At 34.6% G+C, this 16,281-nt stretch overlaps 1 protein-coding gene across 1 annotated transcript in view; it reads right to left on the reverse strand.

Moving 5' to 3' along the window:
- Positions 1-16,281, reverse strand: part of PDE3A (phosphodiesterase 3A) — a 297,027-nt gene that overhangs the window by 42,714 nt on the left and 238,032 nt on the right. Inside the window, exons 3-5 of the mRNA XM_030804437.1 lie at positions 12,109-12,366; positions 9,446-9,600; positions 4,494-4,618 (exon numbers count right to left, since the gene is read on the reverse strand). Coding sequence (XP_030660297.1) covers positions 4,494-4,618; positions 9,446-9,600; positions 12,109-12,366 — 538 coding nt within the window. The remainder of the gene's footprint in view (positions 1-4,493; positions 4,619-9,445; positions 9,601-12,108; positions 12,367-16,281) is intronic.

The following is a 16,281-nucleotide window of genomic DNA, read 5'->3' on the forward strand; positions in this document are numbered from 1 at the left end:
CATCGCACACTCACACATTTACACACTCACATGAGTGAAGAGATTCAGATAAACACGCATTCTCTCAAATACATTAATGTTTATCTTCACTTTATATTTGAGTAATTTTAGCAGATTCCAGGAAGAAGACATAGCTCATGAAATACAAATTTTTGAATGATTCAAACTGTCCTAATGTGAAATACTTAAAATCAAAACATTTAAAAATATAATTTTAAAAACAAAGTCTAAAATGCCAACTCCTTTGAGTAATTCGGCCTTTAATTCCTTGTTCCTGAGAGCATGAGAAAATGTGTGTCAAGACACAAGGAATTTTGGGCAATCAAAGAGAGAAAATAAACAATACTGCAAGGGAATTATTTAAGTGAATCCATCTGTTTTGTGCTATAAAACTCTCTCAGTGTAATTTTAATGGAACAAAAAAAGGAACCAGCTTGTCTGATAAAGACGTCTCTTTTTCCATGCCCAGATGAAAATGGACAGCCCGAATATTTTTTCCAAAGCAGAAATTGCATCTAAAGAGAATGCCAAAGAAAAAGAATCACAATACCATAATTAAAGTTCTCTATATTTTCAAATTTTGTATAGGAAACACAGAGTCTAGATTATAGGTGCAGAGATATCTCTTATCACTGCAATTGGCAGCCAAACTTACATGAATCCGGGAAAGGACTACTGCAAATACAGTAACTATAAATTCAAAGAATTTTTAAAGCAGAATAATATCATGGTAGCTCCACAATGTCAGTGACTCATACCAGAAGAGCAAAATTGAAAATACAAATTATATTTGAATCTCCTGCTTTTAAGCTTTAATTAAAGGAGTCCCATGTGATTTCATTCATTTATTTTATATTAGTAACTGCATAATAATTTGTGTTTCAGCTATTTAAAATTAACATTGATTGACTGAACTAGAGGACACGCTGTTTACTTGATTTGCGCAAAGAACAGATTTCATTAGCCCTCTTTGGAAACAGGGTATTTATCTTTCTGTATGCCTCTTCTTACTTCATACTCGCTTTCCCTCTGCCTCATTGCCTATTGCTCTTAAATGTTTCCTCAGACTCTCTTCACATTTCATTTGATTCCATTTGCTTACACTCTTTGCCACGAGGGGGCTCTTCCCAGCTTCTTTCCATGGAGTTTATGGAAAACCAGGATGCATCACAGTCAACTGCATCAAACATGTCACAACCACTTAGCTCCATCAACCCAAACGGGGAAGCAAGGATTTTAAAGCAGAAGGGCCCATCTGATTAGGGATAGTTGTAATCTCTTTTCAGCTCTCTGATTCTTGATAGATGTGTTTGTCTCTTTTGGCAGACCTTTAGGAATTTAATTAGTTGGATTCAGCATGCCTGGGATATAGGCTATTTTATAAACTTAGCTGTGCTGTGACAGCTGTCTAAAGATGCCACAATGCAAAATCCGCTCCAAAATGATCATGATGGAAATGCCTTACGCACTTGATGGCAAGAATGGAAGGGGGCTCTTGCTATGCCTGTGGCTCTCATTCCTACCACCTGCCCATGTGGTATCTTATGTGGACATTCCTTTCCTTTTACACTTTGCTCCTTTGCTCTTTCTTCTAGAGTGCAGTCATACAAACTGGGGATCAGGACGGAGGAATATGAAGCTGTTTCATCATTTGCTCTGATATTTCCAGTGTCTGCCCTAACCATAATTTTCCTAACCATAATTTTCAGCTTCTTGATCTTATCATGTTGGTTATTCAATATTTTTTGTGTTATTACTTAACCGAACAAACAGGGAGAGAAAGCCAAACCCTTCTATTATCTTGTACCCACCCAAGGACAGAATTCAAAAAATCCTAATTTTAAATTATGACAATTTGTCATCCTCATTTTTTTTCTAGTATGAAGTCATTAGGACAAAATATTCAGGATTAATTTTATGACCTAGAGAAAGCAAATTACTTAACCTTCTTTTTCCTCAGTTTCCTCATCTGAACCCCCTTTTTGAGCTACACATGGATTTAGAACACTTAAATTTATATTTCATCTCTTGAATTACGTATTATTACTGTCTGAAATCTTAATTCTGTCCTTTAAAAATCTTATAAAAACTATTCACAAATCTGGAAATACTATTATTTATGAATTTAATGTTTGTTTGGATTGACTCATGGTTTTCAGATTTGTTTAACGTTTTCATTAGATCTCAAACTTTCTCTTCTTCTTTCTAGAACACATCCATCACATAGTCTTTCTAGAACACATCCATCATATATTCTTTCTAGAATATATCCATCATAAATTCCTTTAGTAAAGATTTGGCAGGTGGTAAAATTTTGACTTCTTTCAAATTGTCTTTAGTTCACTCCTATTCTTATAAGATGAATCTGCCAGGCACAAAATTTTAGGTTATCATATTGTTTCAGAAATTTGAAGAAAATATTCTCCTGTGTTCTGACTCCCAGTATTTCTGACAACTCTGCTCTCAGCCTGACTGCCTTTTCTGAAAAGGAAATTTGTCTTTTCTCTGGTAGACTTTAGGATTTTTGTGTGTGTATATCTTTGGTGTTGTGTAGTTTCACTATTTTGTAACTACGTATGAGTTTCTTTCCATTTACTAGGCTTCTCCTAAGTATTTTTTGTCTTCTATCCGCTATTAAAACTATGATTACATATATCATGTACATTAGACTATTTTTTCTATATCTCCTAAAATCTATTATATTTTCCAATTCTTCATCCATGTTGCTTTCTGGATAATTTCTTCCGATCTTTCTCTACCCAGTTTACTCATTCTCTCTTCAGTAGTCTACTATGCTATTTAATATTTCCTTGACTACATTTCCAAAAGTTACATTTAGCTGCTCTGCAGTTATGTCTTTTCTCATTGCTATTATTTTTCCTTAAATATGTAAATTTTTAAATTAAATTTTAATTTAAATATTTTAACCTTTTTACAGATCTAGAAAGTTGTATTTTTGTTTCTGTTAACTCAAACTCACGGTGTTTCTTTGTGCAATTAGTGATCCTGGTTGTAAGCTCCATGTCTGAATCTGATCTGATAAAATCTCATGGCCCTTAACTGGTGATGCTTCCCTTCCAAAAGTATCTGTATGTATTTTTGTAGGGAGCCAAGGGGTCCTACATACCTAAAACCAGTTTAGCACCCCTTTAAGAGTCTTGGGTTTAATGTGGAATTCTCAAATGCAGTTTCTTCACCTTGCTGGAGTCCCAGATGATTCTCCTTATTACTTAGCTAATCCGTATTTGCCTTCAGGAATATCTCAATTTAGGTATTTGCCTACATTATCCTACATTGCCTGGCCCTGATGAAAGCTCAATTTTATTAGCAGGTCATTAATGACTTCTAAGTGGCAAAATTTAATGAACATTTCTGAAGAGCAGAGAGGACCAGATTAGTTGTTGGAAAAGTAGATTACCTTAATAGTCTATTTTACTGATGCAATTCCAATAAAATGGTACAAAAAAGCTATCGAGGCAAAGCACACAATTCTGAGGGACTAGGTTCCCATAAAGAAGAGAACCTCAGAAAGGTGAACCAAAATCCTGCAAATTGTTCTTCCCTTCATAGCATGATTTACTGACTATTAGCATGGAGTAAGAAGTGAAGGATCCAGACAGAGGGGTGCAGCTATTTGGGAGGCAAGCCAGCAGAGCTTTTAGCAATGTCATGAGGCTGGTGACATAAAAATTGGAGTTTGGGGTTGCCATGGCAGCCAGAACTTGAATGTTTCATATCTCGGTGGGAAGTGGGCAGTTTTCCTTTTAACCATTTGATGAACTCTTAAACTGCTAAAGGCAGAAGATTAAGAACCTAAGCAGGAAGTTACTGAAAATCTCATTGATATTTTCCGTAATACTGAGAAGTGAAACTGTGAAGTTAGATTCCAAAAAGGAAAGGTCAGAGGAAGTCTCCCAGGTTCTTAATTGGGCTTCTAGGGGAAAGGCAATTCAGAGACAGAATCTGACAAAAACCCCTATTACAGTTTTGGGTGAGCAAGGACCCTGAACAAATGAGGTAGTCTTCCCCAATATCATTTCATGTTCCTATCTAAAGCTTTATTATTCTTAATTGTGATATCTAAATTCCTTATCATAGCTCATGTGTAGTAAATGAAACACTTCCTTGAATTCATATATCATACTCCTGAAAAATAATTTTAACAGACACTAAAAAATTGGAATTTCTATTATGAGATGATGCTACCAGAGATGATCCTTGATGGTAAAAGTGATTTTCTATGCGCCTAATTAGTTCAAGACAGGAAATCTGATACAACAACTTTGAAAGAATCTGTATCATCACATAAGGTAGAAATTTAAATAACTAATTGGTTATTGAGACTTTTAAAAAATAACTATTTGGTTATGAGAACAGACAAACCAAACATATCTGAATATAGGGCACCCTCAGAATATTTCAATGCTTAAGGTCTGGTTTACTCTAGGACTCCACACTCACAGTATGAACGCTTCTCCAGTTAAGTTACTTACCTGGTCGACTTTGCTTTTTAGCCTTTACATGGTTAGCTGCAGAAATAGCATAGGATGAAGTAAAGGATCTGCTTTTGGTGAGGGTCATCATCACTGGATTATTCCAAGAATCAGGACTAAAAGTACCATAAAGAGAGAATTAAAAGAAAATTAAAGAAATTATTCATCAGTTATTGGGCCAGTCTTTCCAGAACCCAACCATCACTTCTCTAACAGATTTGCCAATCTGAGTATTGGTTCAGGTTCAGTGACAGAACCACTGTACTTCCAAATGATGAAACAGATTATGTAAAAACAATCTGTGTTGCAGGGATATAGCAGTTATTCATCAAGCATACTGAGTTAACCAAGAGGAAAGATAACTTTATTATCCAATTAATAAAAATTAAAGACCTTCTCACTGTACTCTAAAATTACATTCCTCACAGATTTTCTAAAAGAGGCTTGCAGATTAACTGGTTAAGATGCAGGTGAATTTACATAAGCCGTAAGTGTCATAATGCTTACTTCAGTATTCTATTATTTTTGGTGGATCTGTATTCAAAAATTGAATGACCATGAAATCATTCAAAAATAATGGGTTTTTCTGCATTATTTCCTTATGACAAATGATCTACTCAAATTCCCTTTTTACAAATTCCCTTGTAAAAAGGGACATGCCAACAATGGAGGTGATGCTAAACACACTGATGATATGTACTAGGAGAAAGGCAATGGAGAATTTTCATCTAGCAAATGCTTTTACCAGGATGTATTTGGTCTGCCTAGGTTGCTTATTGTAAATAAATGTGGAATTAATAGATTCATGGAAGACTGAGCTAGAGAATGTTATGTAAGTCATGCAATTATTGTGATATAAATTTTGGAGGTATTCCAAGACAAAATTTCTTGTATGTGTTGCTTAAAACTTAAAACATGTTGAATCTGAAATAGACTCCATCCTAATTTGGGAGAGAAGGGAATTTTGAAAGTTGTGTTGACAATCTTGGACTGCTCCAAGGGAAAAGTGCTTGGTCTGTGTTTTGCTAACACCTGTGTCCTTTCAAGCACTAGTAACCCTCTTGGTACTGGGTACAATCTATAATTTACATAAATATAATTTGACAGTTTGATCTTTTGCCAATCTTAGATTGGCAATGTAAGCAGGATGTGCCTGGTCTGTCTGGGTAGCTTATTGTAAATAAACCTAAAATTGATAGAATTATGGGCTCATGGATGCACGGAGATTGCCATATAAGCTTATAATTAATATGATATAATTTGGAGAGGTTCCAGAGCTAAAATTCTTCCCTCTGTGCAAGTAATATTATGCATGCATTGCTTAGAACCCTGCATGCTAAATCCAAACCAGAACATGTGCTAATGTAGAATAAAGGGACTTTCAGAAAATTGTACTAATAGACCTCTCAAAGGAAGGAATGCCAAGCATGGGTCTTACCATTGTCTATATCCTTTGATTAATAGTAAATTCAGCAATGGGTAAGATGTGTAATTTGTGTTGAGGTCAATTTGACACTCTGACACTTGTTATCTCAATTTTTTTTTTCCATTTCAGAGAGACCGTTCTTCAACTACTGACCCAGGTATTTTAAAACTTCATCTTTTCTCCTTACTTCTAATAGCAGTTTTCCATATATGAGGACATTTGAAATGTGGTATGACCTTCAGCAATTATAAAATGCAATTAAGTAAGGCATAAAAATATTTGTTTGACATCCTTCTCAGAAAGCACATCCTAGGTATTTCACAAGTTCTTGGCATTTAGGAAATAATGAGCTGAAAGAAACTTTGGATCTGAAACAGATAACAACACTGACTATTTTCTGGTGATGCTGGTCCCTTTTAATTCATTTTGCTGGATTGACTAACTGATTACTGTGAAGAAATATTATGTAATGTATATGTGGCCTAAATGTTTGCAGTTCTCATTACATAATACATTGAATAGGTTTATTACTTTTACTTTTCTAAGTAGACTTTTTAAAGACAATGCCTTACAGTAACTGAATGTTTTAATATATCAGAAAGATATATTATGAAGGCTATCTCAGCAATTTACTATTTTTTCCAAATAAAAACATTTAAAATGTATTCATTTTAAAGTTTGCAAAATACATTAGAGTATCTTTAATAAATGCAGATTTAATGAACTCAAGATACATAACATCCTAGTCATATCACATTCTTAATACAATAAATAATTAATTGTATTTTACTATTAATACAATAAATCAATGTATTATATTATATATAAATGCATTATAGTTCACAGGTGCTTTCATATATTGGTTTGTGAGACCCTCACAGTTTTCAGCTTTTCATCACTGTCCTTTATTTCCTGATTCCTGTTTAAATTTCATGAATATGAAATAATTTGGATTCTGTAAAGAACAGCTTAGGAAAGCCTTTACATGGTTTCCTCATGTTGGCACAGCAGAGGAAAATGATCTATGTGCCTGTGATGGAAGATCTCAATCTTCTTCCCAAAGGTGGTCTTATGCTCTTATTATCCCTGTAATGACTCCATTCTAGGTCCTTAAAGTCTGATCAGGTAACAGTCTCTTTTGCCAAGTTTACTGCTTTCTTTTTGCCTGAATATACAGGCAGGGGTCAATTCCAAGGTCAACTTGGAATGATTTAGGGTCTGATTTATTTCAGCTTTTCCTATTTCTCTAAAGCCTATTTTTTAAGCACCTACTTGTATTCTTCCATCTAATTTACCCCTCCAGTTATGTCATAGTTCCCCTTTTTCCTAATGACTCCTTGTAATTGGGTACAGAGATTCTGGCAGGCTAATGACTTGCCTCTAAGAACATAGTACATTTCTGAGTGGTAGGGCCAAGACCCTTCAGATTCTCAGTCCAGTGTGCTTTCTACCAGATTGTATTTAAAATTACCCAGGGGTAAATTATCCAGCTGTATATATAAATGAATATAAGTTTTGTGTTTCTAATTTTTATTTCTCATTCTTATTCTTCTTTTGATCAATGTAGTCCTTCCTCAAAGAGACCCAATAAACAAACAGATATGGAAAGGAATAAATAAAAGGGCTAAAAGGAAAGAGATTTCAGGGCTAAAACTCAAGAGAAGGTTTTGACTGTGATTTATAATCAAGCCAAAACTAGTTGTATTTAGTGGTGGTACTACTGCCACTTACTTATAGTTTTCCCTCAAAGGGATAAAATTCTATTCAGAATGAATTTCCTTTCTTCACAATGATGAAGGAATTATATTGCTTTCAGATTTTACATCAGTACTTTTCACAGGACAGTGAGATTATGAGATAGTATATTAGGCAGTGAGGAAAACGTATGTCCAGACAAGACATCTATGAGTATTTTTAGGAATGAGAGAATGAGAATCAATGGAATTGTATGCTATTCCTTACTTCTATTGTAAATATTTGGATGATCCATTTTACAAAGAATGACAAGATCCGTGGGCATTAAGTTCTTAAAAGTTCTTGGAACTTTCTTCCTTGTCACGATTTCAATTTAAACCTTCAAGTTCATTTAATTGACTAAGAGAAGAGAAAAGCAGGGGAAATAGGATTTGACTAGAAATAACAAAGAATAACAGAAAAAGGGCATTTGAGAAGGCATGAGTGGATTTTTGATAGAGTCATTCTATGGGAAGGAAACCATGAAGCATTACCTATACTATGACAGGAAACTTAGCAAGGTGCATTGGCAAAATAGGCAGACTCTAATAATACACACGGAAAATGTAATTCATTTTATTAAGCAATGGTTAACTATAATACTATTAGCATTTATCAGTGTTTGCTGCTGTAGCAATTGTCAATGATCAACATTTTTAGAGAAAAATATTACCATTGACTTCTAATTTCAAATGTCAGGAAAATTTTCATGAAACACTGCATAATCTCTTCTTGTGTCATTTACAAGTTTTACAAAAGTCCAGGTAATAGGATGGAGTGGGATTATACTGACATATAAAATATATAATGACATTTGAGTTTGTTTCCAATTCTATAGATTTCTTAGAATACAAATAATATGGAAGAAACCAATTAAAAATTTTTAATCAAAAAAGAAAAGTCAGCAGTCATTAAATTCTTAACATCTGAAATATTTCTATTAGTCTCAGTATGGTGGTTTATTTATATCCAGGCTAAGGATCAGGAGAAATCATGTAATATGACATAGATGTGGATATTTTTCATTCATTAGGTCATTGAGAAAACTGATATATGGGTTTCAAAAGCCTGAAATCATATGGTAAATGTTCTCAAAATTAATGAATTTGAATAAAGTATGATAAGTATAATATTTTTATTCTAAATAGAAAAGGACACAGTATCTCCCTCTAAATGCACTTTCCTTAGCTATTTTCTTCAAGATTCTTTTTAGATGTTAATATAACCTTTTCTTTAGTTTTGATAATTCTGGCTTTTACGTTGCTTTGAAAAATTGGAATTAATATCCTCAGAAAAGTGTAAATTACCAAATGTTTGGACATATCTAGGTGTTCTTAGGATGATCTACTTTTGATTTGCTCTTTTGTCTTTTGTACAACGCTAATACAGCTGGTCTTGTGGGAGGCTAATGACTGGGCTGGGGGCATCTCATATCAATTGCAAAAGTCAAGTTATATGCTTTTGATTTAAGGGTCTCAGTATGAATCTCAATATAGATAAAATTACCTACCTTTATCCTGGGCTTAACCCTTCCCATCTAAGGTCACAATGGCAGAGACCACATCAGGTCATTCTTTCCACTTATATTTAAGGCCACACAACAGATGTTAAGCCTAATTATCTGATGTTAACCCCTATACTGCTCTGCATTTAAACCATGTACCCTTTCCATTTTCAAAGCTGACCTCCAACCAAATATAATTGGTTAGCCTTCCTTCTCCTGTAACTTATAATTCATTTTTGGCAAGTAACTTCTCTAAGAGACATTAAACCAGCAGGAGCCATATGCCACCTGGATGAAGGTGCTTCCTGCAGTTTGATGCTGGTGCTGCGGTCTCTCCGTACTGGTGCAGGCTCCAAGGTCGGTAGACCTGTGGCCGAGGTGGTGGTGGTCCAAGTGGAAGAAACGCGTCTCAACAAGCCAGGGGGCAAACTCCTTCTCAGGCGCTAGGAAAGAGACTTGACTTCATTACCAAGCATATTTCATATCTCTTAAATTTTATGTAATATAATAGAAGGAAATGAGCTTTTAATTAGAAGTGAATTGACTAAATTATATTGGTTGAATATCACCTATCTAAAATTTGAGTGCTCAGAAATTTAATAAAAGACTCTCTGGCCAAAATGAATGCATATTATAAAAATAACCAGCCGGCACGTGGTGGCTCACGCCTGTAATCCCAGCACTTTGGGAGGCCAAGGCGGGTAGATCATCTGAGGTCAGGAGTTTGAGACCAGCCTGGCCAACACAGTGAAACCCCGTCTACCAAAAATACAAAAATTAGCTGGGCGTGGTGGTGGGTGCCTGTAATCTCAGTTGCTCAGGAGGCTGAGGCAAGAGAATCGCTTGAGCCTGGGAGGCAGAGGTTGCAGTGAGCCGAGATCACACCACTGCACTCCAGCCTAGGTGACAAGAGCAAAACTCTGTCTAAAAAAATAAATAAATAAAAAACCTTTTAGGGTCTCTATTTCAATGCTTATACAAATATGCGATTATAGGAGTGAGAGTCAATTACCTCTGGGATAATTTTATAGTTATATTTATTCAACAGGATTTACACACCTATACACACATATTAGTTATTATGAGAAGTTTTTCCTCAAAAGTCACTTGTTTGGGGGCATGAATAAATTTATATCACCTTGCACCACAGTCATACCCCCAAGTATTATTGACTTTATTATCTTCATTTACAAATGAAAGGAGCTCAGTGTAAGAATGTAAGTCTTTCATAAAATGCACCACTTCTCTTATGATTAATGTAACTTAGACAACAGAGATATGGGTAACGTCATCAGTGTCAACTCCTCTTAATAGGAGACCCTGCTGGCCAACCTGCTGTTCCCCTTCTTATTTCTTCTCCCACCATATCCTAAACAGGACATGTAGCATCATCTGCACTGAGACAAGAGTCTGAGATCACTAGGATGAGCACCAACATTCTAAAGTGGGTCTTGACCTTAAAAGTTAAACTGGGCCAGGCGCAGTGGCTCACACCTGTAATTCCAACACTTTGGGAGGCCAAGGCGGGTGGATCACTTGAGGTCAGGAGTTCGAGACCAGCCTGGCCAACATGCAGTGAGCGAAAATCACGCCACTGCCCTCCAGCCTGAGCAACAGAGTGAGACTCCGTCTCAAAAAAAAAAAAAAAAAAAAAGAAGAAAAGAAAAAGTTAAACTGAAGGTCTTTTTCCTACAACTTCAGCAACAGTCATAATAGACAGAACCACAACCCACTTTTATCTGTGGGTAATCACTCCTAATAAACCAACCACGTAGGCATAGTTCACAAAGACATTCTGCTCTTCCAAAGAAGGTAAAAAATTTTGAGAAGTGAATTATATGTCACCTTGGGATTTAAGAATAGCTCTGATATTAAATAGTTTCCAGTGTCTCTTAAACATCTGAATGTGCATCTTAGAAGGTAATTCAGTTGGAAGAGAAAACTCAAACACTCTTAAATACCAGGTTTCTTGCCTTAAATCTGTCACTGACCTCAGGTCTAATTTGAGATCTGAAGGAATCAGTTAATCTCTCTCTCCATTTCCTTACTGTCATATTATACCTAGGTATATCTTTATCACGGAATTGCATATTGGCAGGAAACTATGTAAATATGTTATTGACAAAGTTATGAAGATCACATTCCTGAGAGAAGAGACTCATAACAGCAGAAGCACAGATGTTACTGACTGACCACCAGCTCAAAGGGATAGCTGATTGTTTACTAAAAAATAACTGTGCTGAATATACCAGAGACCACTGACCCTGATATTTTGTCTTTAATATGACTTATTTTTAATTAATATTGAGATCTAAACTGGGTGAGGATCCTCTTACAATTTACTTTCATAAAACTCATACCATATATGTAAAAAGAATTAAGTTTGTGTAATTTCTTCCTTTTACATATAAAATACATGTTCATAGAAATCACTAAGGATATATTTTACTTTAAATAATCTATAATTGACTAAAACTGTTCTGGGTTCAAAACTGATTGTGTATTGGAAAGTCAGGAGGGTATTTTGAAGTATATCATTCAAGAGACTCAAGAACCTTTAGTTTTAGGAGTCAATGAATTTTAAACAGAATCTGCACTAGAAAGGAGCAAGGATTTCTGCCTTTTTTGTTTTGTTGTTGTTGTTGCAATATCCTTATCACCTTAGAAAAGCGCCTGGCATATAGAAGAGAAAACATTTTGCAAGCAACATGAAAGATTAAATAAAAGAGGTAACATACAAAGATAAATTTTCTATGTACAGAAAACTATCAAGTATAAGGACAGAAGTCTTTATGTTTAAATATTTATTACTTTTGTCACCATGATCAACATAGTTTGCCTGAGTCACTGATATGAATCTGCAGATGGAATTGAGGTGACAGGAAGGAGACTTAGAAGACAATTAAAAAAAAATAGTTTAACCCTTTAAGGAGTATGTCATTACTACCTACCTTTGGAATAGCAAGCTTGTCTTTTTCAGAGCTCTCTTCAGAGTCAGAACAGGTATAGTTTTCACTGAGCGAAGTGGCAGGATTCACTCTGGGCTTGTGAATGGCCTGGAAGGTGAGCTGTGTGCTGAGCAAGTTGCTCACAGCTCTCAAGGATGTGCACACATTTGGTGGAAGAGAAGGGTCTGCCAGGAGGTCGGTAATGAGGCCGTGGGCCTCGCCCATGACGGCGATGTCCACAGTAATACTGGTTCCTGAAGACTGAGACACAAACCAAGACAAGATCAGGTAAGAAAAGTCCTGAATCTGAAGGCGCAAAGCATTAATTTGGACTTTTTCCCTAACAAATGAACTGGGCTGATTCTTTAGGATTTCAGTACAGTAAAATTCACACCACCTATTTCAAATTCTGCTGAAATGTGCCCTAGCTGCCACCCTTTTTTGCATTTGTGGCACATTTTTTAATGCTAGAACTTGGGGAGGGTCAAGCATATTTGGAGAAATTAAAAAGATGAACACCAGTTTTTAAAAGGCAAGTTTCAGAGATCTGGGGAAAAAAAACCTTCCTATCACTCCTTATGAACAGCTCAACATTTTACATGTATGTTCTTTAGGAATTTCACTCCAAAAGTAACATTAATATATCAATCATAAAATGTTATTTTTAGTAATATTTTCATGTGACACTTGAACCTGGTGTTTATTCAACGAATATTTTTGCTAATGGTAGTTGTTCAATGAATGTTATTAGAGACAGACACAAAAAAAACTCCATTTGTGTGCTAGTTCACAATCCGTCTCTCTTCCTGTTGTTGGTTAGAACAGAAATTTCAGTTCTGGGATTCTGTGGCACATCTGTCACATTCTGCCATACTGCCCATCAGAGCAGAGTCATTACTCTGTCCTCACAGCAGAAACAAAGAGCACAAAACACAGAGGCCAGGAAAATACATATAAATAAATAAACTCCAAAGAGACAAAAAACAGAAGTATAAAGGTGGACAATTAAAACAAAATATGAGGGACTATTTTGTAATCTTGAAATTACAACCTTTAAAAATAATATGAATTCATAAACTGCCAAGGATATTCCTAATGTATCTGACTAAATGAAGATATAAGCTTCTACATAAGAAAATATACCATAAGCAAAGGAAGAAATGGTCTGTGAGAAAATGTTTGCCACACAGAGAAGATAAAACATATCCAAACATAGAGCTTCTAAAAAATCAATAAAGGACAAAATTGAAAAAAGGAAGTGAATAGACAATTCAAACAAAATGTAAATAACCAATATATACATATATAAAGCCACTTATGTCCCCTATAATTAAGTTGCAAATCAACCTAATAAAAACAACTTTCACTTACAAAATTGGCAAAACAGTAAAAGATTTATAACACCAAGCATTAGTAATGGTTTGGATAAATGAGTAGTGAGGAAAAACAATCCAAAATGTTTGGCAGGAAACTTTGCTAAGCCTATCAATTAGTAGCTTAAATGTATATATTCTATGATCCAGCAAAACAACATACATATCTGGTAGAAAGAAATACTTCTACAAATATCTAAACATATAAAAACAATAACACGAAGGGTATAGCACTGTTCGGGCAACGATAACTGAGATGCATATAAGTAGACAAACTGTTCTTTCAAAACTTTCATTATATCTGTATTATAAAGTTGTTTATACTTGTTTAAAAGATGTGGGTAGATTGATAAATTATTGTCTAGAAAATATTGTTCAGTGGGTTGGAAAAGTATGTTATAGAAAAAGTGAATATATATTATTCTAATTAGAAAAATATCATAATTATAACACCTAACATCCATAAAGATATCTAGTCCTGCAATACCTATAAGTAATGAATAAATTACTCTGTAAAATTATCATACAGAAAAGTTATGTCTTTTACAGCTAGAATTACAATAACTATAATAATAATGGTAAAGTTGGTATGTATTAACCACAAGTCTACGAAGTATTAATAAGTACTATTATTACTTTCACTTTCATTAGACACAAATAACTTGCCAAAATCAGACAGGTGGAAAGTGGAAATATCAGGCTGCAAACAAAAATAGCTTGATTCCATAGCTCAAGTGTTGAACCAGTACGGTGAAAAAAAAAAGCGCAAAAACAGAAAATCTTAATTGTGTGTGCTTAAATATATCTGTAATTACCTAATGCATAATTTCACAATCACTGTGCCCATGTTCTCTATCACAGGCATAAATATCTCTTAGGAACCAATATGAAAATTTAAGTATAATATTAATAATTTTAGGATATATAGTCATGCATATGTCATATTTGTACCTATAGGGTTAATTTTATTTTTCTGAGCTAAAAGTAGAATTTTATTTACTTATTTAAAAAATAATTTGTATTGTGTATACTTGAGGCTTACAACGACAAGAGCAGCTGAAATCTCCTTATTTAACAAAAATCTGTAATACAATACAATTTTGTTAACTGTAGTCCTCATGTACATTAGGTTCCCTAGACTTACACATCCTAGATATCTGCTAGTTTGTATCTTTTGTCCTAGATCTCCCCATTTCCTGCCCCTTCCCCTGACTCTGTCCAGGGTAACCACTGTTGTATTCTCTCTCTCTGAATATTCGACCTTTTTTAAAAATTAAGATTCTACCTGTAAGTGAGATAATGTAATGTTTTTCTGTGTCTGGCTTATTTTACTTAGCATAATGTCCTTCAGGTCCACCTACGTTATGGCAAATGGCAGGATCTCTTTCCTTTTTAAAGGGTGAATGCTCTTCCATTGTACGTATATACATGTGTGTGCGTATATACATACCACGTTTTCTTCGTCCATTCATTCATGGACTTATGGTATTTCCATATCTTGGCTATTGTGAATAATGCAATGAACATGAGAGTGCAGATGTCTTTATGAGGTGGTGATTTTATCTTATTTGTATCATATAGTTCTATTTTCAATTTTCTTAAGAACCGTTATACTATTTTCTATAATGGCTGTACCAATCTACATTTCTAACAAACAGCAGTGTTCTAGGGTTCCCTTCTCTCCACACCCTTGCCAGCATTTGTTATATCTTGTCTATTTAATAAGAGCCATCCTAACAGGAGTGAAGTGATATCTTATAGTGGTTTTAATTTCCATTTCCTGATGCTTAGTGATGTTAAACACTTTTCCATACATATATGTTGGCCACTTTCATGTCTTCTTTGGAGAAATGTCTGTTCAAGTCCTTTGCCCACTTTTGAATCAGGTTATTTTTCCCCTATTGTGCTATAAGAGTTATTTATAAAGAAGTTTGGATATTGATTCCATATCAGATATATGCTTTACAAATATTTTTTTCCCAGTCTGTCAGTTGCCTTTTCATTGTGTTGATTGTTTCCCTTCCTGTGCAGAAGCTGTTTAGTTTGATGTGGCCCCATTTACTTATTTTTTCTCTTTTGGCCTGAGATTTTGGTGTGTTATCCAAAAATTCATTGCCAAGGTCAATTTCCGAGAGCTTTCCCCCCATGTTCTCCTCTATAAGTTTCACGGTTTCAGGTGTTACATTTCAGTCTTTACCTATTTTGAGTTGATTTTTGTGTGTGGTGCAAGATAAACGTACGATTTCATTCTTTTGCATGTAGAAATCCAGCTTTCTCAGCACCTTTTATCAAAGAGATGACCCTTTCTACCTGTGTCCTCTTAGCACCCTTGTGTAAAATTATTTGAACATGTGTGCTTGAATTTACTTCTGGGCTCTCTATTTTGTTCTATTGGTGTAGGTTTCTGTTGCTATGCCAGTAGCATACTATTTTGATTACTATAGATTTGTAATATAGTTGTAAATCAGAAAGTGTGATGCCTTCAACCATTTTCCCCTCAGTACTGCTTTGGCTATTTGGGTTTTTTTGTGGTTTCATACAAATTTTAGGATTCCATTTTTCTATTTCTGTGAAGACACCATTGTGACGTTGATAGTTATTGCATTAAATTTCTATATTTCTTTGGGTAGTATAAATATTTTAACAATACTTCTGATCAAGTAATGGAATATTTTTCTATATATTTGTGTGTTCAATTCTTTTCATCAATGTTTTATAATTTTCAATGTACAAATCTTTTACCTCCTTGGTTAAATTTATCCCTAAGTATTTTTTATGCTATTGTAAATGGGAGTGTTTTTTA

Source organism: Nomascus leucogenys, chromosome 23 (assembly GCF_006542625.1).
Source record: "Nomascus leucogenys isolate Asia chromosome 23, Asia_NLE_v1, whole genome shotgun sequence".
NCBI classification, from domain to species: Eukaryota; Metazoa; Chordata; class Mammalia; order Primates; family Hylobatidae; genus Nomascus; species Nomascus leucogenys.